This window comes from Syngnathus floridae, unplaced genomic scaffold, assembly GCF_059516105.1.
Source record: "Syngnathus floridae isolate MCC-2025c unplaced genomic scaffold, RoL_Sflo_1.0 HiC_scaffold_91, whole genome shotgun sequence".
Taxonomy (NCBI): domain Eukaryota; kingdom Metazoa; phylum Chordata; class Actinopteri; order Syngnathiformes; family Syngnathidae; genus Syngnathus; species Syngnathus floridae.
Genome location: NW_028284119.1, coordinates 17862 through 40047, shown reverse-complemented (window position 1 = coordinate 40047; position 22186 = coordinate 17862). Strand labels below are relative to the sequence as shown.

Below are 22186 nucleotides of genomic sequence, written 5' to 3'. Positions count from 1 at the left end.
TCCTGAGACTGAAAACGCCCCGCAACACACACACACAAGCACTCGTTCAAAGTTCAAAACTGTTTTTGTGCTACCTTCCTCCAGCAACGAACTAAGTCATGCGTACTGCAAGTGTGTGATGAGGTGGCTTACGCAATGAAGAGGATTGCTAGTAGCGGCGTTGACCCCACTTCCAGGGTAGTTTAGGCCCGCCCTTTGGGAATCCCTCAGGGCAGCGATCTGCTGCTCGGCAGCCTGAGTCTGCAGCTGAAGGCGGTGGACGTGGCCGGCCCCAGGGCTTCATCCAAAACACTAACCGCTCTGTCTTTCAGCTTGATCTCATCCGTCTGGATGTACAAACGGGGAGCGCTCAGGCAGGCGGGCAAACTCATTTGCCAGAATTGTGACAAAAACAAAGAGAGCAACCGGCCAATTTTTTTCTTGAATCGACTAGAACACCTTTGCTGTGACAAAAGCGAAGCGAGCAACCGGACATTTTCTTCTTGTGAAATAGAATAGAATAGAATGCCTTAGGTGTCATTGCACTGCAGGTATACAACGAAATTGGGAACATAGCCACGCACCGCGCATCTGATCAGTCCTACCAGTCGGCGGATCTCCCTCTCGCAGTCTCTCTTGGTTCGGCTCAGCTCCTCCCGATGCTGGTGATGAGCCGATCGGAGCTCGGCCGCTCGGGACTGCCAGGCCTGCTGGGCCGCTGCCAGGGCTTCTTCCGCGCTCCTGGTGGAGGCGACACCGCTCGGTCTCCCGACACCGCCGCGTCTCCTCCACCTCCGCCAGCAAAGCGCCCCCCCTCCTCACCTGAGCAGACATTGCGCCACACCGGGCCGTTGAGACCGCAACGGAGCGCCGCGACGCTTACTGGGGACAAGCTACACAATACGGTAGCGGCCGCATCGAAGCCCGACGTGGCGTGCGGATAGTCAGACACGGATAGAGCGGATCACCTTGTCCATGGAGCCGTCCCTCAGGCTGAGGACCAAGGCATTCAGTCGCTGGATCTCTCCATCTTTGATTTTGATCACTCTCATCAGCTCCATTTCATGCTGCCGCAGTAATGTCTCCCTGGTAATGGCTAACTCTTTCTGCTTCTCCTCATGGAGTTTGCTTTTGAGTTCCGTCATGGCGGCGGTGGCACGGTGGTGCTCCGCCCGCAGGTCCTGACTTCTCTCTCTCTCCAGACAGCTGACCTGACATGACTTAGACTTAGACTTAGACAAACTTTATTGTCATCTTGTCTGCACATGGTGCATACAAAACGAAATTCCGTTGCATACGTCTTACAACAAAGTAGTGATATTGCAGTTGAATAGAAGTAACATACCCTATGAAAATATATATATATACATATATACTATATATATATATATATATATATATATATATTAAAAATAAGTATAAAGTGCAGCAGTGATAATTATGCAATAGTGCAAGTAGGCAAAACAGTATTCAAGAGTGTGCAGAGGAATGCTAAACCATGTATTAAACTTCTATTTAAAGGGTTTATACAAGTTCAGTAAAGTTGGTAGTGCGAGATAGTGCAAGATAGAGGTCCGTAGTGTCATAAAGTACAGTTCTGTGAATGTGTGATGCAGAGTTCAGTTTAGAGCTCAACAGTTCTAGTGTTCAACAGTCTGATGACAGCAGGGAAAAAGCTGTTGCAGAACCTGGTGGACCTGCAGCGGATGCTGCAAACCTCTTCCCAGAGGGCAGCAGGGAGAACAGTCCATGGTGGGGGTGTGATGGGTCATTGATGATGTTACGGGCACGGGACATGCAGCGCTGAGATGAAATGTCCTGAATGGAGGGAAGAGGAGCCCCTATGATCCTCTCTGCTGTCCTCACCACTCTCCTCACGTTCTTCCAATCGGAGGCGGTGCAGCCTCCACACCACACAGAGAGACAGCTTGTCAGAATGCTCTCTATGGTGCTCCTGTAGAACGTCCTCATGATGGGTGGGGGCAGGTGGGCTCTCCTCATCCTCCGCAGGAAGTACAAGCGCTTCTGTGCCCTCTTGACCAGTGCCGTAGTGTTCATAGTCCAGGTGAGGTCTTCTGTGATGTGGACCCCCAGGAATTTGGTGGTGCTGACCACCTCCACAGCTGAGCTGTTGATGATCAGTGGAGCGTGGTGAGGCTGTTTTTTCCTGAAGTCGACGATGATCTCCTTCATCTTCTCCTCATTCAGGATCAGGCTGTTTTCTCTGCACCAGCCCACCAGCTGCTCCACCTCCTCTCTGTAGTCCAGGTCGTTGTTGTCTCTGATGAGCCCCACCACCGTTGTGTCGTCTGCTGACTTCACGATGTGATTGGTGGTGAACCTGAGGACGCAGTCGTGTGTCATCAGGGTGCACAGCAGGGGGCTCAGGACGCAGCCCTGAAGGGAGCCTGTGCTGAGGGTGATGACATCAGAGGTGTTCTGTCCGACCCGGACTGACTGAGGTCTGTTGGTGAGGAAGTCTAGCAGCCAGTTGCGAAGGGGGGTGTTGAAGCCCAGGTGTTCCAATTTTCCTACCAGATGCTGTGGGATGATGGTGTTAAACGCTGAGCTGAAGTCCAGGAACAGCCTCCGCACATGGGTGTTCTTCTCCTCCAGGTGAGCCAGGCTCAGGTGAAGAACGGAGGAGATGGCGTCCTGAGTGGAGCGGTTTTGCCGGTCGGCAAACTGGAACGGGTCAAATAATAGGGGGAGTCTGGAAACGATGTGACCTTTAAGCAGCCTTTCGAAGCACTTCATCATAACCGGAGTCAGTGCAACAGGCCGGTAATCATTAAATGAGGTGATTTGAGGTTTCTTCGGCACCGGAATGATGGAGGCAGTCTTAAAGCACGCCGGCACTGTGGCTTGGCCCAGCGAGGTGTTAAAAATGTCTGTGATGACCCCAGCCAGATGACTTGCACATTCCCTGAACACACGCCCAGGAATGTTGTCGGGGCCAGGGGCCTTACAGGGGTTGACTCTCCTCAGGGTCTTCAACACATCGGCGGAGTCAAGGCAGAGTACCTCCTCTTCCTGATGGGGGACAGTTTTAACTGCTGGAGTGCCGTTTAGTGCCTCGAACCTCCCAAAGAAGTTATTTAGACCATTTAGAAAGTCAGCATCAACTACACCCACCGGGGGGGGGGAGGGTGAGTTGTAGTCTGTAATCGCCCGTATGCCTTGCCACATACTCCTGATGTTTTTGACGTCGTGGAAACGATCCTGAAATTTTCGACTGCGGTCTCGCTTCGCTATCCTGATGGCACGGTTCAAGTTGGCTCTCGCTGTCCTCAGTGTCTCCTTGTCGCCAGACTTGAAGGCAGAATTCCGCGCTCGTAGCGTTTGACGTACCTCCTCAGTCATCCAGGGTCGTTGGTTGCCCCGGGTGATGATATTCTTAGTGGTGCTGACGTCCTCGGTGCATTTGTTGATGTAGGCTGACACAGTCATGGCACACGCATGTCTAATCTACATCGGGAAAACTGGGAGGGAGGGAGGCAGGCAGGGAGGCAGGCAGGGAGGCAGGCAGGGAGGCAGGCAGTGTCTGTCTGTTGAGGTTTTCACCTTGTTCTTCTCCTGCTGAAGTTCTAACTGGACGTCCATCAGTTTGGTTCTCAGCTCGTCATTGGCGGCCTGAAGGGCGTCCGTTCGCTCCGCCTTGGCCCGCCCTGCCGGAGCTCGTTTGGACATCTCTTACTCGAGTCTCGCCCGGTCGTCAGTCAGAGATCACAACATTTGTACCTGGAGAGCACAAACGCAGCGCTGTTTTCCACTGGCTTCGAACTCAACTTCAATCGGTACCGTAACTTACAACATCATAAACATAGAACTAGCTTGACTTATTCATTGAATAAATGCATTTGGTTCTTCAAAACTGCATCACGCAACATAGCGTGACCGAGACGGCCGTTATCCACCTGCGTGAAGTTATTTGGTGAAATGAATGAGATGTTTAAGACACCATCGTTCTGTCTCTATGTAGATGAAGGTAAATAATCGATTGCTGAAGGTCCAAAGGTGTTGTGATAAACAAATAAACATATTAGTGATTAGTGACATATTTGTGATAAACATATTAGGCAGGATAATCACATATGTTAACGTGACTGCCCACACTGTATTTATTTATGGTTATTTGTTAAATCGAGTACTGTTAGACATGAAATAGGAAGTGTTTAACATAAATGGAAGACGAAAGGGGTACTCACCATTGTAGCTCCTGCTGGTCAATGATACGAGCCTCTTCTTGCAGTGGAAAACATACAGCCAACAAACACCGTGGAACCTAAAGGAATGAAATTAAACATTAACATTTAGCCTCAACCAACATTCACAGATACAACGCAACGCAAACTACACAAACGTAAATCTTTTTAAACACAATGAGTTGTACTTACCGTGTACGCTCTAGACGGTCCACTTGCAAGCGGAAAATAAAGATATTTCTGTTGATAATCGTCGTGTTTGTATCCGGTGTCTCGCTCAAGGCCATTGCGCCCACAGATTTGAATTTTGGCGAGAGTTCAGCCTATTGACGTCATTTCCGCGGTGTAATACCCGCATATCTGAAACGGCAAAGTTAAGAGTAGAGTTAAATAAAGTTTTTAGTCAACGCAATAATTTACAACCGTTGACCAGTCGAAATAATCGTCGAAATTTGGCGTCTGTGGCTGGAAGCAGACGCCGAGTTCGACATTCCTCCCAAACGCCACACTCCCTCGCTTTTCAGGGCTAAAAAAAAACAGTTGTAATTACCTTGTACGCTCTAGACGGTCAAGTTGCAAGCTGAAAACAAAAATATTTGCCTTGTTAGTCATCGTGTTACTAACAGCTGTGTCTTGTTTGCCAGAACTGCCGCTTTCCTACTTCCTGTTGCAAGCCACGCCCACGGATTATAATTTTGCCGTGAGTTCCGCCTATTGACGTCATGTCCGCGTCACATGACTGCGACGTAATATTATCTAAAACTGTTTGTGCGGTATTGTGTTGTTCTGTGCGGTATTGTGTTATTCTGTGCGGCGTCGTGTTGTTCTGTGCGGCGTCGTGTTGTTCAGTGCGACGTCGTGTTGTTCAGTGCGGCATGGTGTTGTTCAGTGCGGCATGGTGTTGTTCAGTGCGGCATGGTGTTGTTCAGTGCGGCATAATGTTGTTCAGTGCGGCATAATGTTGTTCAGTGCGGCATGGTGTTGTTCAGTGCGGCATGGTGTTGTTCAGTGCGGCATGGTGTTGTTCAGTGCGGCATAGTGTTGTTCAGTGCGCCATAATGTTGTTCAGTGCGGTATGGTGTTGTTCAGTGCGGGATGGTGTTGTTCAGTGCGGGATGGTGTTGTTCAGTGCGGCACGGTGTTGTTCAATGCGGCATGGTGTTGTTCAGTGCGGGATGGTGTTGTTCAGTGCGGCATGGTGTTGTTCAGTGCGGCATAATGTTGTTCAGTGCGGCATGGTGTTGTTCAGTGCGGCATGGTGTTGTTCAGTGCGGCATGGTGTTGTTCAGTGCGGCATGGTGTTGTTCAGTGCGGAATGGTGTTGTTCAGTGCGGCATGGTGTTGTTCAGTCCGGGATGGTGTTGTTCAATGCGGGATCGTGTTGTTCAGTGCGGGGTGGTGTTGTTCAGTGCGGGATGGTGTTGTTCAGTGCGGCATGGTGTTGTTCAATGCGGCATGGTGTTGTTCAGTGCGGGATGGTGTTGTTCATTGCGGCATGGTGTTGTTCAGTGCGGCATGGTGTTGTTCAGTGCGGCATGGTGTTGTTCAGTGCGGCATGGTGTTGTTCAGTGCGGCATAATGTTGTTCAGTGCGGCATGGTGTTGTTCAGTGTGGAAAGGTGTTGTTCAGTGCAGGATGGTGTTGTTCAGTGCGGCATGGTGTTGTTCAATGCAGGATCGTGTTGTTCAGTGCAGCATAATGTTGTTCAGTGCAGCATGGTGTTGTTCAGTGCGGCATGGTGTTGTTCAATGCGGCATGGTGTTGTTCACTGCGGGATGGTGTTGTTCAATGCGGGATCGTGTTGTTCAGTGCGGCATAATGTTGTTCAGTGCAGCATGGTGTTGTTCAGTGCGGCATGGTGTTGTTCAGTGCGACATAATGTTGTTTAGTGCGGCATAATGTTGTTCAGTGCGGCATAATGTTGTTCAGTGCGGCATGGTGTTGTTCAGTGCGGCATGGTGTTGTTCAGTGCGGCATGGTGTTGTTCAGTGCAGGATGGTGTTGTTCAGTGCGGCATGGTGTTGTTCAATGCGGCATGGTGTTGTTCAGTGCGGGATGGTGTTGTTCAGTGCAGGATGGTGTTGTTCAGTGCGGCATGGTGTTGTTCAGTGCGGAATGGTGTTGTTCAGTGCGGCATGGTGTTGTTCAGTGCGGCATGGTGTTCAGTGCAGGATGGTGTTGTTCAATGCGGGATCGTGTTGTTCAGTGCGGCATGGTGTTGTTCGGTGCGGCATGGTGTTGTTCAGTGCGGCATAATGTTGTTCAGTGCGGCATGGTGTTGTTCAGTGCGGCATGGTGTTGTTCAGTGCGGCATGGTGTTGTTCAGTGCGGCATGGTGTTGTTCAGTGCGGCATAATGTTGTCCAGTGCGCCATAATGTTGTTCAGTGCGGCATGGTGTTGTTTAGTGCGGGATGGTGTTGTTCAGTGCAGGATGGTGTTGTTCAGTGCGGCATGGTGTTGTTCAATGCGGCATGGTGTTGTTCAGTGCGGGATGGTGTTGTTCAGTGCGGCATGGTGTTGTTCAGTGCGGCATAATGTTGTTCAGTGCGGCATGGTGTTGTTCAGTGCGGCATGGTGTTGTTCAGTGCGGCATGGTGTTGTTCAGTGCGGCATGGTGTTGTTCAGTGCGGAATGGTGTTGTTCAGTGCGGCATGGTGTTGTTCAGTGCGGGATGGTGTTGTTCAATGCGGGATCGTGTTGTTCAGTGCGGGGTGGTGTTGTTCAGTGCGGGATGGTGTTGTTCAGTGCAGGATGGTGTTGTTCAGTGCGGCATGGTGTTGTTCAATGCAGGATCGTGTTGTTCAGTGCAGCATAATGTTGTTCAGTGCAGCATGGTGTTGTTCAGTGCGGCATGGTGTTGTTCAATGCGGCATGGTGTTGTTCAGTGCGGGATGGTGTTGTTCAGTGCGGCATGGTGTTTTTCAGTGCGGCATAATGTTGTTCAGTGCGGCATGGTGTTGTTCAGTGCGGCATGGTGTTGTTCAGTGCAGGATGGTGTTGTTCAGTGCGGCATGGTGTTGTTCAATGCAGGATCGTGTTGTTCAGTGCAGCATAATGTTGTTCAGTGCAGCATGGTGTTGTTCAGTGCGGCATGGTGTTGTTCAATGCGGCATGGTGTTGTTCACTGCGGGATGGTGTTGTTCAATGCGGGATCGTGTTGTTCAGTGCGGCATAATGTTGTTCAGTGCAGCATGGTGTTGTTCAGTGCGGCATGGTGTTGTTCAGTGCGACATAATGTTGTTTAGTGCGGCATAATGTTGTTCAGTGCGGCATAATGTTGTTCAGTGCGGCATGGTGTTGTTCAGTGCGGCATGGTGTTGTTCAGTGCGGCATGGTGTTGTTCAGTGCAGGATGGTGTTGTTCAGTGCGGCATGGTGTTGTTTAATGCGGCATGGTGTTGTTCAGTGCGGGATGGTGTTGTTCAGTGCAGGATGGTGTCGTTCAGTGCGGCATGGTGTTGTTCAGTGCGGAATGGTGTTGTTCAGTGCGGCATGGTGTTGTTCAGTGCGGCATGGTGTTGTTCAGTGCAGGATGGTGTTGTTCAATGCGGGATCGTGTTGTTCAGTGCGGCATGGTGTTGTTCAGTGCGGCATGGTGTTGTTCAGTGCGGCATAATGTTGTTCAGTGCGGCATGGTGTTGTTCAGTGCGGCATGGTGTTGTTCAGTGCGGCATGGTGTTGTTCAGTGCGGCATGGTGTTGTTCAGTGCGGCATAATGTTGTCCAGTGCGCCATAATGTTGTTCAGTGCGGCATGGTGTTGTTTAGTGCGGGATGGTGTTGTTCAGTGCAGGATGGTGTTGTTCAGTGCGGCATGGTGTTGTTCAATGCGGCATGGTGTTGTTCAGTGCGGGATGGTGTTGTTCAGTGCGGCATGGTGTTGTTCAGTGCGGCATAATGTTGTTCAGTGCGGCATGGTGTTGTTCAGTGCGGCATGGTGTTGTTCAGTGCGGCATGGTGTTGTTCAGTGCGGCATGGTGTTGTTCAGTGCGGAATGGTGTTGTTCAGTGCGGCATGGTGTTGTTCAGTGCGGGATGGTGTTCAATGCGGGATCGTGTTGTTCAGTGCGGGGTGGTGTTGTTCAGTGCAGGATGGTGTTGTTCAGTGCAGGATGGTGTTGTTCAGTGCGGCATGGTGTTGTTCAATGCAGGATCGTGTTGTTCAGTGCAGCATAATGTTGTTCAGTGCAGCATGGTGTTGTTCAGTGCGGCATGGTGTTGTTCAATGCGGCATGGTGTTGTTCAGTGCGGGATGGTGTTGTTCAGTGCGGCATGGTGTTTTTCAGTGCGGCATAATGTTGTTCAGTGCGGCATGGTGTTGTTCAGTGCGGCATGGTGTTGTTCAGTGCGACATAATGTTGTTCAGTGCGGCATAATGTTGTTCAGTGCGGCATGGTGTTGTTCAGTGCGGCATGGTGTTGTTCAGTGCGGCATGGTGTTGTTCAGTGCGGCATGGTGTTGTTCAGTGCAGGATGGTGTTGTTCAGTGCAGGATGGTGTTGTTCAATGCGGCATGGTGTTGTTCAGTGCGGGATGGTGTTGTTCAGTGCAGGATGGTGTTGTGCAGTGCGGCATGGTGTTGTTCAGTGCGGAATGGTGTTGTTCAGTGCGGCATGGTGTTGTTCAGTGCGGCATGGTGTTGTTCAGTGCAGGATGGTGTTGTTCAATGCGGGATGGTGTTGTTCAGTGCGGGATGGTGTTGTTCAGTGCAGGATGGTGTTGTTCAGTGCGGCATGGTGTTGTTCAATGCGGCATGGTGTTGTTCAGTGCAGGATGGTGTTGTTCAGTGCGGCATGGTGTTGTTCAATGCGGCATGGTGTTGTTCGGTGCGGCATGGTGTTGTTCAGTGCGGCATGGTGTTGTTCAGTGCGGCATGGTGTTGTTCAGTGCAGCGTAATGTTGTTCAGTGCGGCATGGTGTTGTTCAGTGCGGAATGGTGTTGTTCAGTGCGGCATGGTGTTGTTCAGTGCGGCATGGTGTTGTTCAGTGCGGAATGGTGTTGTTCAGTGCGGCATGGTGTTGTTCAGTGCGGGATGGTGTTGTTCATTGCGGCATGGTGTTGTTCAGTGCGGCATGGTGTTGTTCAGTGCGGCATGGTGTTGTTCAGTGCGGCATAATGTTGTTCAGTGCGCCATAATGTTGTTCAGTGCGGCATGGTGTTGTTCAGTGCGGGATGGTGTTGTTCAGTGCAGGATGGTGTTGTTCAGTGCGGCATGGTGTTGTTCAGTGCGGCATGGTGTTGTTCAGTGCGGCATAATGTTGTTCAGTGCGGCATAATGTTGTTCAGTGCGGGATGGTGTTGTTCATTGCGGCATGGTGTTGTTCAGTGCAGCATGGTGTTGTTCAGTGCGGCATGGTGTTGTTCAGTGCGGGATGGTGTTGTTCAGTGCAGGATGGTGTTGTTCAGTGCGGCATGGTGTTGTTCAGTGCGGCATGGTGTTGTTCATTTCGGCATAATGTTGTTCAGTGCGGCATAATGTTGTTTAGTGCGGCATGGTGTTGTTCAGTGCGGGATGGTGTTGTTCAGTGCGTTATAATGTTGTTCAGTGCGGCATGGTGTTGTTCAGTGCGGCATGGTGTTGTTCAGTGCGGCATGTTGTTGTTCAGTGCGGCATAATGTTGTTCAGTGCGGCATAATGTTGTTCAGTGCGGGATGGTGTTGTTCAGTGCGGGATGGTGTTGTTCAGTGCGGCATGGTGTTCAATGCGGAATGGTGTTGTTCAGTGCAGGATGGTGTTGTTCAGTGCGGCATGGTGTTGTTCAGTGCGGCATAATGTTGTTCAGTGCGGCATGGTGTTGTTCAGTGCGGCATGGTGTTGTTCAGTGCGGCATGGTGTTGTTCAGTGCGGCATCATGTTGTTCAGTGCGGCATGGTGTTGTTCAGTGCGGCATGGTGTTGTTCAGTGCGGCATAATGTTCAGTGCGGCATAATGTTGTTCAGTGCGGCATGGTGTTGTTCAGTGCGGGATGGTGTTGTTCAGTGCAGGATGGTGTTGTTCAGTGCGGCATGGTGTTCAGTGCGGGATGGTGTCTTTCAGTGCGGCATGGTGTCGTTCAGTGCGGCATGGTGTCTTTCAGTGCGGCATGGTGTCGTTCAGTGAGGCATGGTGTATTTCAGTGCGGCATGGTGTTGTTTAGTGCGGCATGGTGTTGTTCAGTGCGGGATGGTGTTGTTCAGTGTGGCATGGTGTTCAGTGCGGCATGGTGTTGTTCAGTGCGGTATCGTGTTGTTCAGTGCGGTATCGTGTTTCTCAGTGCGGTATCGTGTTGTTCAGTGCAGTATCGTTGTGTTGTTCGTATTGTGTTTAACACTTAGCCTCTAACACTTAGCCTCTAACACTTAGCCTCTAGCATCTAGAAGGTAAATAAATAGGAAGGAAGGACTCACCGGTGACGTCTTCGCCCACGTCCAAGCGTTGTACTTTGTATTTTCATCCTTCTGACAGTGGAAAACATAGCCAACAAACACCGTGGAACCTAAACGAATGAAAGAAAACTATCATTTGGCCACAACCAACATTCACAGATACAACACAATGTGACGTGCGGGGTTGAGGTTAAAGGTTGAGTGAAGGGCCCTCGTTTTAAACTACTTTTTTGAAAAGGATTGGGAACAAGTAAGACGTATTTAATTTATTTAATGGGAAGTAGTAAGAGCTATTGAATTTAATCTATGTATTATATTCTATTGTATTGTATTCTGTTGTATTCTTTTGGATTGTATTCACACTAACCCCACTAAAACTTCAGCCCACAAAAACTCGCCTCTGGCGCCTAGCCTCTGGCACTTAGCCTCTAACACTTAGCCTTTAACACTTAGCCTTTAACACTTAGCCTTTAACACTTAGCCTAGAAGGTGAATAAATAGGGTTAAAGGTTGAGTGAAGGGACCTCGTTTTAAACTACTTTTTTGTAAAGGAGTGGGAACAAGTAAGACGTATTTAATTTATTTAATGGGAAGTAGTAAGACTTATTAAATTTATTTAATCTACTTTTCTTCCCAGGCAAAATTTGATGTGCTGCAATTCCAAATTTCCAAAGTGAATGAAGGAATGAAGTCCTTTAAATTATGATTTTGTATAAATACTAGGCATTAACACAAAATCGACGGCACAAAATGGGCAGACTTTACTTGTTTGAAAAGGACTGGTTACAAGACAGACTTTTTTAATTTATTTAATGGGAAGAAGACTTATTTAGTTTAATTGATCTATTTTTGTTCCCTGGCAAAATTCGATTTGCTGCAATTCCAAATTTCCAAAGTGAATGAAGGAAAGAAGTCGTTTAAATTATGATTTTGTTTAAATACTAGGCATAGACACAAAATCTACGGCACAAAATGGGCAGACTTTACTTGTTTGAAGAGGACTGGTTACAAGACAGACTTTTCTGATTTATTTAATGGGAAGAGGACTTATTTAGTTTATTTAATCTATTTTTGTTCCCTGGCAAAATTGGATTTGCTGAAATTGTATTTTGCCAAATCTCGATTTGAGACCTGATAGGAAGTATTAAACGCTTAGTTAAATCAATACAAGTTGGTAAGAAGAGCGAGTAATGTTGGTTGAACCGATGAATGAAGGTTGAAAGCAATTTAAATTATGACTTTGTATAAATACTAGATATTAACAGAACATCTACTGCGCAAAATGGGCAGAGTTTACTTGTTTGAGAAGGAGTGGCTTATTCAAAACTAAGATTTATGTAATCTGTTTGTTCCCAGGCAAAATTGGATGTGATGCAATTCCAAATTTCACCACATGATGGTGCCCAATTTTGACTTCATAGGACATATTAAACACTTAGCTTGTTATTATGTTCAAGGTAATCAGATTTGTTTATCATTCTAATGGCCTCTTCAAAACTATTCTGGATTACTACTTTGGATCTATTCTACATTACTTGGCAACAACATACTCTGTAACAGATTAGGCAGTATAATCACATATGTTAACTTGAGAGTGCCCACACTCAATCTACTTATCGTGATGTGTTAAATCAATTACTGTTAGACATTATTTGTCTGATAATCTACCAAATCTTTGAATTGAAGAATTTGTGATTTAATTAATAGCTTGTTCGGGGTAATCAGACTTGTATATAATTCTAATGGCCTTCTTTTGAAAACTATTCTGAATTACAACTTTGGATCTTATATTACTTTGCAACAATCTACTCGGTGACAGATTAGGCAGTATAATCACATATGTTAACTTCAGTGCCCACACTGTATTTATTTATGGTTATTTGTTAAATCAAGTACTGTTAGACATGAAATAGGAAGTGTTTAACATAAATGTTATGGCTACTCACCATTGTAGCTCGCTCCTGGTCAATGATACGAGCCTCTTCTTGCAGTGGAAAACTTGCAGCCAACAAACACCGTGGAACCTAAAGGAATGAAATTAAACATTAACATTTCGCCTCGACCAATTTTCACACGTACAACGCAACGCGGCTACACTTCTGCTATTACAAACGTAAATCTCCTTAAACACAATGAGTGTTACTTACCGTGTACGCTCTAGACGGTCCAGTTGCAAGCAGAAAATAAAGATATTTCTGTTGATAATCGTCGCTGCTCAGTGGCTCACGGCCATCGCGCCAACAGATTTGAATTTTGGCGGGGGTTCGGGCAATTACGTCATATCCACGGCACATGACTGCGACGTAATACCCGCTTATCTGAAACGGCAGTTAAAAGTAGAGTTACATCAAGTTTTCTTGGAACCTAAACGAATGAAAGAAAACTATCATTTGGCCACAACCAACATTCACAGATACAACACAACGTGCGGGGTTGGGGTTAAAGATTGAGTGAAGGGCCATCGTTTTAAACTACTGTTTTGAAAAGGAGTGGGAACAAGTAAGACGTATTTAATTTATTTAATGGGAAGTAGTAAGACTTATTAAATTTATTTAATCTACTTTTCTTCCCAGGCAAAATTTGATGTGCTGCAATTCCAAATTTCCAAAGTGAATGAAGGAATGAAGTCCTTTAAATTATGATTTTGTATAAATACTAGGCATTAACACAAAATCGACGGCACAAAATGGGCAGACTTTACTTGTTTGAAAAGGACTGGTTACAAGACAGACTTTTTTAATTTATTTAATGGGAAGAAGACTTATTTAGTTTAATTGATCTATTTTTGTTCCCTGCCAAAATTCGATTTGCTGCAATTCCAAATTTCCAAAGTGAATGAAGGAAAGAAGTCGTTTAAATTATGATTTTGTTTAAATACTAGGCATAGACACAAAATCTACGGCACAAAATGGGCAGACTTTACTTGTTTGAAGAGGACTGGTTACAAGACAGACTTTTCTGATTTATTTAATGGGAAGAGGACTTATTTAGTTTATTTAATCTATTTTTGTTCCCTGGCAAAATTGGATTTGCTGAAATTGTATTTTGCCAAATCTCGATTTGAGACCTGATAGGAAGTATTAAACGCTTAGTTAAATCAATACAAGTTGGTAATAAGAGCGAGTAATGTTGGTTGAACCGATGAATGAAGGTTGAAAGCAATTTAAATTATGACTTTGTATAAATACTAGATATTAACAGAACATCTACTGCGCAAAATGGGCAGAGTTTACTTGTTTGAGAAGGAGTGGCTTATTCAAAACTAAGATTTATGTAATCTGTTTGTTCCCAGGCAAAATTGGATGTGATGGAATTCCAAATTTCACCACATGATGGTGCCCAATTTTGACTTCATAGGACATATTAAACACTTAGCTTGTTATTATGTTCAAGGTAATCAGATTTGTTTATCATTCTAATGGCCTCTTCAAAACTATTCTGGATTACTACTTTGGATCTATTCTACATTACTTGGCAACAACATACTCTGTAACAGATTAGGCAGTATAATCACATATGTTAACTTGAGAGTGCCCACACTCAATCTACTTATCGTGATGTGTTAAATCAATTACTGTTAGACATTATTTGTCTGATAATCTACCAAATCTTTGAATTGAAGAATTTGTGATTTAATTAATAGCTTGCTCAGGGTAATCAGACTTGTATATAATTCTAATGGCCTTCTTTTGAAAACTATTCTGAATTACAACTTTGGATCTTATATTACTTTGCAACAATCTACTCCGTGACAGATTAGGCAGTATAATCACATATGTTAACTTCAGTGCCCACACTGTATTTATTTATGGTTATTTGTTAAATCAAGTACTGTTAGACATGAAATAGGAAGTGTTTAACATAAATGTTATGGCTACTCACCATTGTAGCTCGCTCCTGGTCAATGATACGAGCCTCTTCTTGCAGTGGAAAACTTGCAGCCAACAAACACCGTGGAACCTAAAGGAATGAAATTAAACATTAACATTTCGCCTCGACCAATTTTCACACGTACAACGCAACGCGGCTACACTTCTGCTATTACAAACGTAAATCTCCTTAAACACAATGAGTGTTACTTACCGTGTACGCTCTAGACGGTCCAGTTGCAAGCAGAAAATAAAGATATTTCTGTTGATAATCGTCGCTGCTCAGTGGCTCACGGCCATCGCGCCAACAGATTTGAATTTTGGCGGGGGTTCGGGCAATTACGTCATATCCACGGCACATGACTGCGACGTAATACCCGCTTATCTGAAACGGCAGTTAAAAGTAGAGTTACATCAAGTTTTCTTGGAACCTAAACGAATGAAAGAAAACTATCATTTGGCCACAACCAACATTCACAGATACAACACAACGTGCGGGGTTGGGGTTAAAGATTGAGTGAAGGGCCCTCGTTTTAAACTACTGTTTTGAAAAGGAGTGGGAACAAGTAAGACGTATTTAATTTATTTAATGGGAAGTAGTAAGACTTATTAAATTTATTTAATCTACTTTTCTTCCCAGGCAAAATTTGATGTGCTGCAATTCCAAATTTCCAAAGTGAATGAAGGAATGAAGTCCTTTAAATTATGATTTTGTATAAATACTAGGCATTAACACAAAATCGACGGCACAAAATGGGCAGACTTTACTTGTTTGAAAAGGACTGGTTACAAGACAGACTTTTTTAATTTATTTAATGGGAAGAAGACTTATTTAGTTTAATTGATCTATTTTTGTTCCCTGCCAAAATTCGATTTGCTGCAATTCCAAATTTCCAAAGTGAATGAAGGAAAGAAGTCGTTTAAATTATGATTTTGTTTAAATACTAGGCATAGACACAAAATCTACGGCACAAAATGGGCAGACTTTACTTGTTTGAAGAGGACTGGTTACAAGACAGACTTTTCTGATTTATTTAATGGGAAGAGGACTTATTTAGTTTATTTAATCTATTTTTGTTCCCTGGCAAAATTGGATTTGCTGAAATTGTATTTTGCCAAATCTCGATTTGAGACCTGATAGGAAGTATTAAACGCTTAGTTAAATCAATACAAGTTGGTAATAAGAGCGAGTAATGTTGGTTGAACCGATGAATGAAGGTTGAAAGCAATTTAAATTATGACTTTGTATAAATACTAGATATTAACAGAACATCTACTGCGCAAAATGGGCAGAGTTTACTTGTTTGAGAAGGAGTGGCTTATTCAAAACTAAGATTTATGTAATCTGTTTGTTCCCAGGCAAAATTGGATGTGATGGAATTCCAAATTTCACCACATGATGGTGCCCAATTTTGACTTCATAGGACATATTAAACACTTAGCTTGTTATTATGTTCAAGGTAATCAGATTTGTTTATCATTCTAATGGCCTCTTCAAAACTATTCTGGATTACTACTTTGGATCTATTCTACATTACTTGGCAACAACATACTCTGTAACAGATTAGGCAGTATAATCACATATGTTAACTTGAGAGTGCCCACACTCAATCTACTTATCGTGATGTGTTAAATCAATTACTGTTAGACATTATTTGTCTGATAATCTACCAAATCTTTGAATTGAAGAATTTGTGATTTAATTAATAGCTTGCTCAGGGTAATCAGACTTGTATATAATTCTAATGGCCTTCTTTTGAAAACTATTCTGAATTACAACTTTGGATCTTATATTACTTTGCAACAATCTACTCCGTGACAGATTAGGCAGTATAATCACATATGTTAACTTCAGTGCCCACACTGTATTTATTTATGGTTATTTGTTAAATCAAGTACTGTTAGACATGAAATAGGAAGTGTTTAACATAAATGTTATGGCTACTCACCATTGTAGCTCGCTCCTGGTCAATGATACGAGCCTCTTCTTGCAGTGGAAAACTTGCAGCCAACAAACACCGTGGAACCTAAAGGAATGAAATTAAACATTAACATTTCGCCTCGACCAATTTTCACACGTACAACGCAACGCGGCTACACTTCTGCTATTACAAACGTAAATCTCCTTAAACACAATGAGTGTTACTTACCGTGTACGCTCTAGACGGTCCAGTTGCAAGCAGAAAATAAAGATATTTCTGTTGATAATCGTCGCTGCTCAGTGGCTCACGGCCATCGCGCCAACAGATTTGAATTTTGGCGGGGGTTCGGGCAATTACGTCATATCCACGGCACATGACTGCGACGTAATACCCGCTTATCTGAAACGGCAGTTAAAAGTAGAGTTACATCAAGTTTTCTTGGAACCTAAACGAATGAAAGAAAACTATCATTTGGCCACAACCAACATTCACAGATACAACACAACGTGCGGGGTTGGGGTTAAAGATTGAGTGAAGGGCCCTCGTTTTAAACTACTGTTTTGAAAAGGAGTGGGAACAAGTAAGACGTATTTAATTTATTTAATGGGAAGTAGTAAGACTTATTAAATTTATTTAATCTACTTTTCTTCCCAGGCAAAATTTGATGTGCTGCAATTCCAAATTTCCAAAGTGAATGAAGGAATGAAGTCCTTTAAATTATGATTTTGTATAAATACTAGGCATTAACACAAAATCGACGGCACAAAATGGGCAGACTTTACTTGTTTGAAAAGGACTGGTTACAAGACAGACTTTTTTAATTTATTTAATGGGAAGAAGACTTATTTAGTTTGATTGATCTATTTTTGTTCCCTGCCAAAATTCGATTTGCTGCAATTCCAAATTTCCAAAGTGAATGAAGGAAAGAAGTCGTTTAAATTATGATTTTGTTTAAATACTAGGCATAGACACAAAATCTACGGCACAAAATGGGCAGACTTTACTTGTTTGAAGAGGACTGGTTACAAGACAGACTTTTCTGATTTATTTAATGGGAAGAGGACTTATTTAGTTTATTTAATCTATTTTTGTTCCCTGGCAAAATTGGATTTGCTGAAATTGTATTTTGCCAAATCTCGATTTGAGACCTGATAGGAAGTATTAAACGCTTAGTTAAATCAATACAAGTTGGTAATAAGAGCGAGTAATGTTGGTTGAACCGATGAATGAAGGTTGAAAGCAATTTAAATTATGACTTTGTATAAATACTAGATATTAACAGAACATCTACTGCGCAAAATGGGCAGAGTTTACTTGTTTGAGAAGGAGTGGCTTATTCAAAACTAAGATTTATGTAATCTGTTTGTTCCCAGGCAAAATTGGATGTGATGGAATTCCAAATTTCACCACATGATGGTGCCCAATTTTGACTTCATAGGACATATTAAACACTTAGCTTGTTATTATGTTCAAGGTAATCAGATTTGTTTATCATTCTAATGGCCTCTTCAAAACTATTCTGGATTACTACTTTGGATCTATTCTACATTACTTGGCAACAACATACTCTGTAACAGATTAGGCAGTATAATCACATATGTTAACTTGAGAGTGCCCACACTCAATCTACTTATCGTGATGTGTTAAATCAATTACTGTTAGACATTATTTGTCTGATAATCTACCAAATCTTTGAATTGAAGAATTTGTGATTTAATTAATAGCTTGCTCAGGGTAATCAGACTTGTATATAATTCTAATGGCCTTCTTTTGAAAACTATTCTGAATTACAACTTTGGATCTTATATTACTTTGCAACAATCTACTCCGTGACAGATTAGGCAGTATAATCACATATGTTAACTTCAGTGCCCACACTGTATTTATTTATGGTTATTTGTTAAATCAAGTACTGTTAGACATGAAATAGGAAGTGTTTAACATAAATGTTATGGCTACTCACCATTGTAGCTCGCTCCTGGTCAATGATACGAGCCTCTTCTTGCAGTGGAAAACTTGCAGCCAACAAACACCGTGGAACCTAAAGGAATGAAATTAAACATTAACATTTCGCCTCGACCAATTTTCACACGTACAACGCAACGCGGCTACACTTCTGCTATTACAAACGTAAATCTCCTTAAACACAATGAGTGTTACTTACCGTGTACGCTCTAGACGGTCCAGTTGCAAGCAGAAAATAAAGATATTTCTGTTGATAATCGTCGCTGCTCAGTGGCTCACGGCCATCGCGCCAACAGATTTGAATTTTGGCGGAGGTTCGGGCAATTACGTCATATCCGCGGCATTTGACTGCGACGTAATACCCGCTTATCTGAAACGGCAGTTAAAAGTAGAGTTACATCAAGTTTTCTTGGAAACTTAACGAATGAAAGAAAACTATCATTTGGCCACAACCAACATTCACAGATACAACACAACGTGCGGGGTTGAGGTTAAAGATTGAGTGAAGGGCCCTCGTTTTAAACTACTGTTTTGAAAAGGAGTGGGAACAAGTAAGACGTATTTAATTTATTTAATGGGAAGTAGTAAGACTTATTAAATTTATTTAATCTACTTTTCTTCCCAGGCAAAATTTGATGTGCTGCAATTCCAAATTTCCAAAGTGAATGAAGGAATGAAGTCCTTTAAATTATGATTTTGTATAAATACTAGGCATAGACACAAAATCGACGGCACAAAATGGGCAGACTTTACTTGTTTGAAAAGGACTGGTTACAAGACAGACTTTTTTAATTTATTTAATGGGAAGAAGACTTATTTAGTTTAATTGATCTATTTTTGTTCCCTGCCAAAATTCGATTTGCTGCAATTCCAAATTTCCAAAGTGAATGAAGGAAAGAAGTCGTTTAAATTATGATTTTGTTTAAATACTAGGCATAGACACAAAATCTACGGCACAAAATGGGCAGACTTTACTTGTTTGAAGAGGACTGGTTACAAGACAGACTTTTCTGATTTATTTAATGGGAAGAGGACTTATTTAGTTTATTTAATCTATTTTTGTTCCCTGGCAAAATTGGATTTGCTGAAATTGTATTTTGCCAAATCTCGATTTGAGACCTGATAGGAAGTATTAAACGCTTAGTTAAATCAATACAAGTTGGTAAGAAGAGCGAGTAATGTTGGTTGAACCGATGAATGAAGGTTGAAAGCAATTTAAATTATGACTTTGTATAAATACTAGATATTAACAGAACATCTACTGCGCAAAATGGGCAGAGTTTACTTGTTTGAGAAGGAGTGGCTTATTCAAAACTAAGATTTATGTAATCTGTTTGTTCCCAGGCAAAATTGGATGTGATGCAATTCCAAATTTCACCACATGATGGTGCCCAATTTTGACTTCATAGGACATATTAAACACTTAGCTTGTTATTATGTTCAAGGTAATCAGATTTGTTTATCATTCTAATGGCCTCTTCAAAACTATTCTGGATTACTACTTTGGATCTATTCTACATTACTTGGCAACAACATACTCTGTAACAGATTAGGCAGTATAATCACATATGTTAACTTGAGAGTGCCCACACTCAATCTACTTATCGTGATGTGTTAAATCAATTACTGTTAGACATTATTTGTCTGATAATCTACCAAATCTTTGAATTGAAGAATTTGTGATTTAATTAATAGCTTGTTCAGGGTAATCAGACTTGTATATAATTCTAATGGCCTTCTTTTGAAAACTATTCTGAATTACAACTTTGGATCTTATATTACTTTGCAACAATCTACTCGGTGACAGATTAGGCAGTATAATCACATATGTTAACTTCAGTGCCCACACTGTATTTATTTATGGTTATTTGTTAAATCAAGTACTGTTAGACATGAAATAGGAAGTGTTTAACATAAATGTTATGGCTACTCACCATTGTAGCTCGCTCCTGGTCAATGATATGAGCCTCTTCTTGCAGTGGAAAACTTGCAGCCAACAAACACCGTGGAACCTAAAGGAATGAAATTAAACATTAACATTTCGCCCGGACCAACATTCACACGTACAACGCAACGCGGCTACACTTCTGCTATTACAAACGTAAATCTCCTTAAACACAACGAGTGTTACTTACCGTGTACGCTCTAGGCAAAATTGGATGTGATGCAATTCCAAATCTATCTGAAACGGCAGTTAAAAGTAGAGTTACATCAAGTTTTCTTTTTTAATCAACACAATCATTTACAACCGTTGACCAGAAAGAATCGTCGAAATTCGACGTCCCCCACAAACGCCACGCTCACTCGCTTTTCAGGGCAACAAAAGTACTTCTTTTTAAAAACGATGAGTTGTACTTACCGTGTACGCTCTGGACGGTCCAGTTGCAAGCAGAAAATAAAAATATTTCTCTTGTTAGTCGTATGTTACCATCCGCTGTGTCTTTGTCAACATCGCCGCCATTTTCCTACTTCCTGCTGCGAGCCACGCCCACGGATTTAAATTTGGGCGGAAGCTCTTTCCATTGGCGTCGTTTTCGCGTATAGCAAATCCGATTGGTTGGGAAGGGGGCACGGTTATGCAGCCGAGGAGTCCTGTGATCGGTGGGATGTAAAGTAGGCGTCGACGTCACGTCCGCGTCACGTGACCACGACGTGGCAGACGTCAAATAGCAACCGCTGTTTTGTTTAGTAGACTTACAGTTGTTATGCATTGACATAATGGCGCACACACCAAATAGATTTAAATAAATTAAATAATTCTTCTGCCCACTCTCTTTTAAACAAGTTAACTCTCCCCGCGGATTTGAATTCCGGCGAAAGTTACGCCCATCGACGTCACGTATGTCACGTGACCACGACGTGGCAGATGTCATATAGCAACCGCTGTTTTGTTTAGTAGATTTACAGTTGTTATGCATTGGCATAATGGTGTGCACTCAAAATAGATTTAAATAAATTAAATATTTCTTCTGCCTACTCCCTTTTAAACAAGTTAACTCTGCCCACGTCCATTGACGTCTTGTCTGCGTCACGTGACCACGACGTAGCGACGTCATATAGTAACCGCTGTTTTGACCAGTAGACTTAGTTATTATGCGTTGACATAATGGCGCACTGGTTAGCATGGCCACCTCTTAAGCATGATGATGCGGGTTCGACGCCTGATCAATGTTAGCATGGAGTGAGCTGAAGTGCATGGCGCTGAAGATTTGAATCTTTGAAATGCGCTGAGGTCTGACATATCAGGCAGAATGGTTTGCCATCACGTTCAACAAAAAATAGAAACTTTCCCACTCTGATTAAAACGTCCTGTGTTCATCTACGTATTTTCGTTTTGCTGTGCATCTTTTCCCTGCCATTTCGAGAGCCCAATTGACACTCATAGTTTAAAGAAATGTGTTTGCCCATCCTACTTTGTGGAATTTCACCACATGCGCTTTTGACCAAAATACCAAATTGAACTCAAGTGAAGCCAACACGCACAACCCCCCCCCCCCCCCCCCCCCCCCCCACACACACACACACACAAATGTTGATATGAACATAAAAGAGCCGCATGCGGTTCGGGAGTTGCGGCTTGGCCAAACCTGTACTATACAACTTTATTTGTATAAAATTTTCACAACAGCTGTCACACAAACAAAGCGGGAAAAACCGAAGACGTGCGTGTTCCGCCCACGCTGGATTTATTTGCACCTTTGAAAAGACACCGTATTGCCGCAGATGTGGCAAAGAGTACTTTTGGGCATCTGAGACGGAAGGATGTCCAAAGCATCACGTCACCTGCTCTGGTAGGCATGGTGGTGGGACGTTGAGGTCAACCGCTTTGGGGTTGGCTGACTCTTTGATCGCAGGATGCCACACACTTGAAGACAGAAGCAGA

General features: G+C 43.4%; 1 protein-coding gene and 1 long non-coding RNA gene across 4 annotated transcripts in view; both read right to left on the bottom strand.

Moving 5' to 3' along the window:
- The window catches only part of LOC148377772 (uncharacterized), a 71370-nt gene that overhangs the window by 31933 nt on the left and 17251 nt on the right, over window positions 1–22186 (bottom strand). For 2 of the 3 annotated variants that reach the window (XM_088368133.1, XM_088368134.1), the window contains exons 3-10: window positions 18503–18673; window positions 18302–18379; window positions 16567–16737; window positions 16366–16443; window positions 14631–14801; window positions 14430–14507; window positions 12695–12865; window positions 12494–12571 (exon numbers count right to left, since the gene is read on the bottom strand). In XM_088368133.1, the coding sequence (XP_088224259.1) occupies window positions 12494–12571; window positions 12695–12865; window positions 14430–14507; window positions 14631–14801; window positions 16366–16443; window positions 16567–16737; window positions 18302–18379; window positions 18503–18673 (996 nt within the window). Of the gene's footprint in view, window positions 1–12493; window positions 12572–12694; window positions 12866–14429; window positions 14508–14630; window positions 14802–16365; window positions 16444–16566; window positions 16738–18301; window positions 18380–18502; window positions 18674–20237; window positions 20316–20438; window positions 20482–20662; window positions 20811–22186 lie in introns of those variants that run through there. The other variant, XM_088368135.1, reaches the window with a different exon arrangement.
- On the bottom strand, window positions 4429–10661 carry LOC148377774 (uncharacterized). The gene is made up of 3 exons (XR_015856445.1): window positions 10569–10661; window positions 4735–4764; window positions 4429–4544 (listed from the first exon to the last, which is right to left on the bottom strand). It is a non-coding gene; the product is annotated as an uncharacterized LOC148377774 (long non-coding RNA).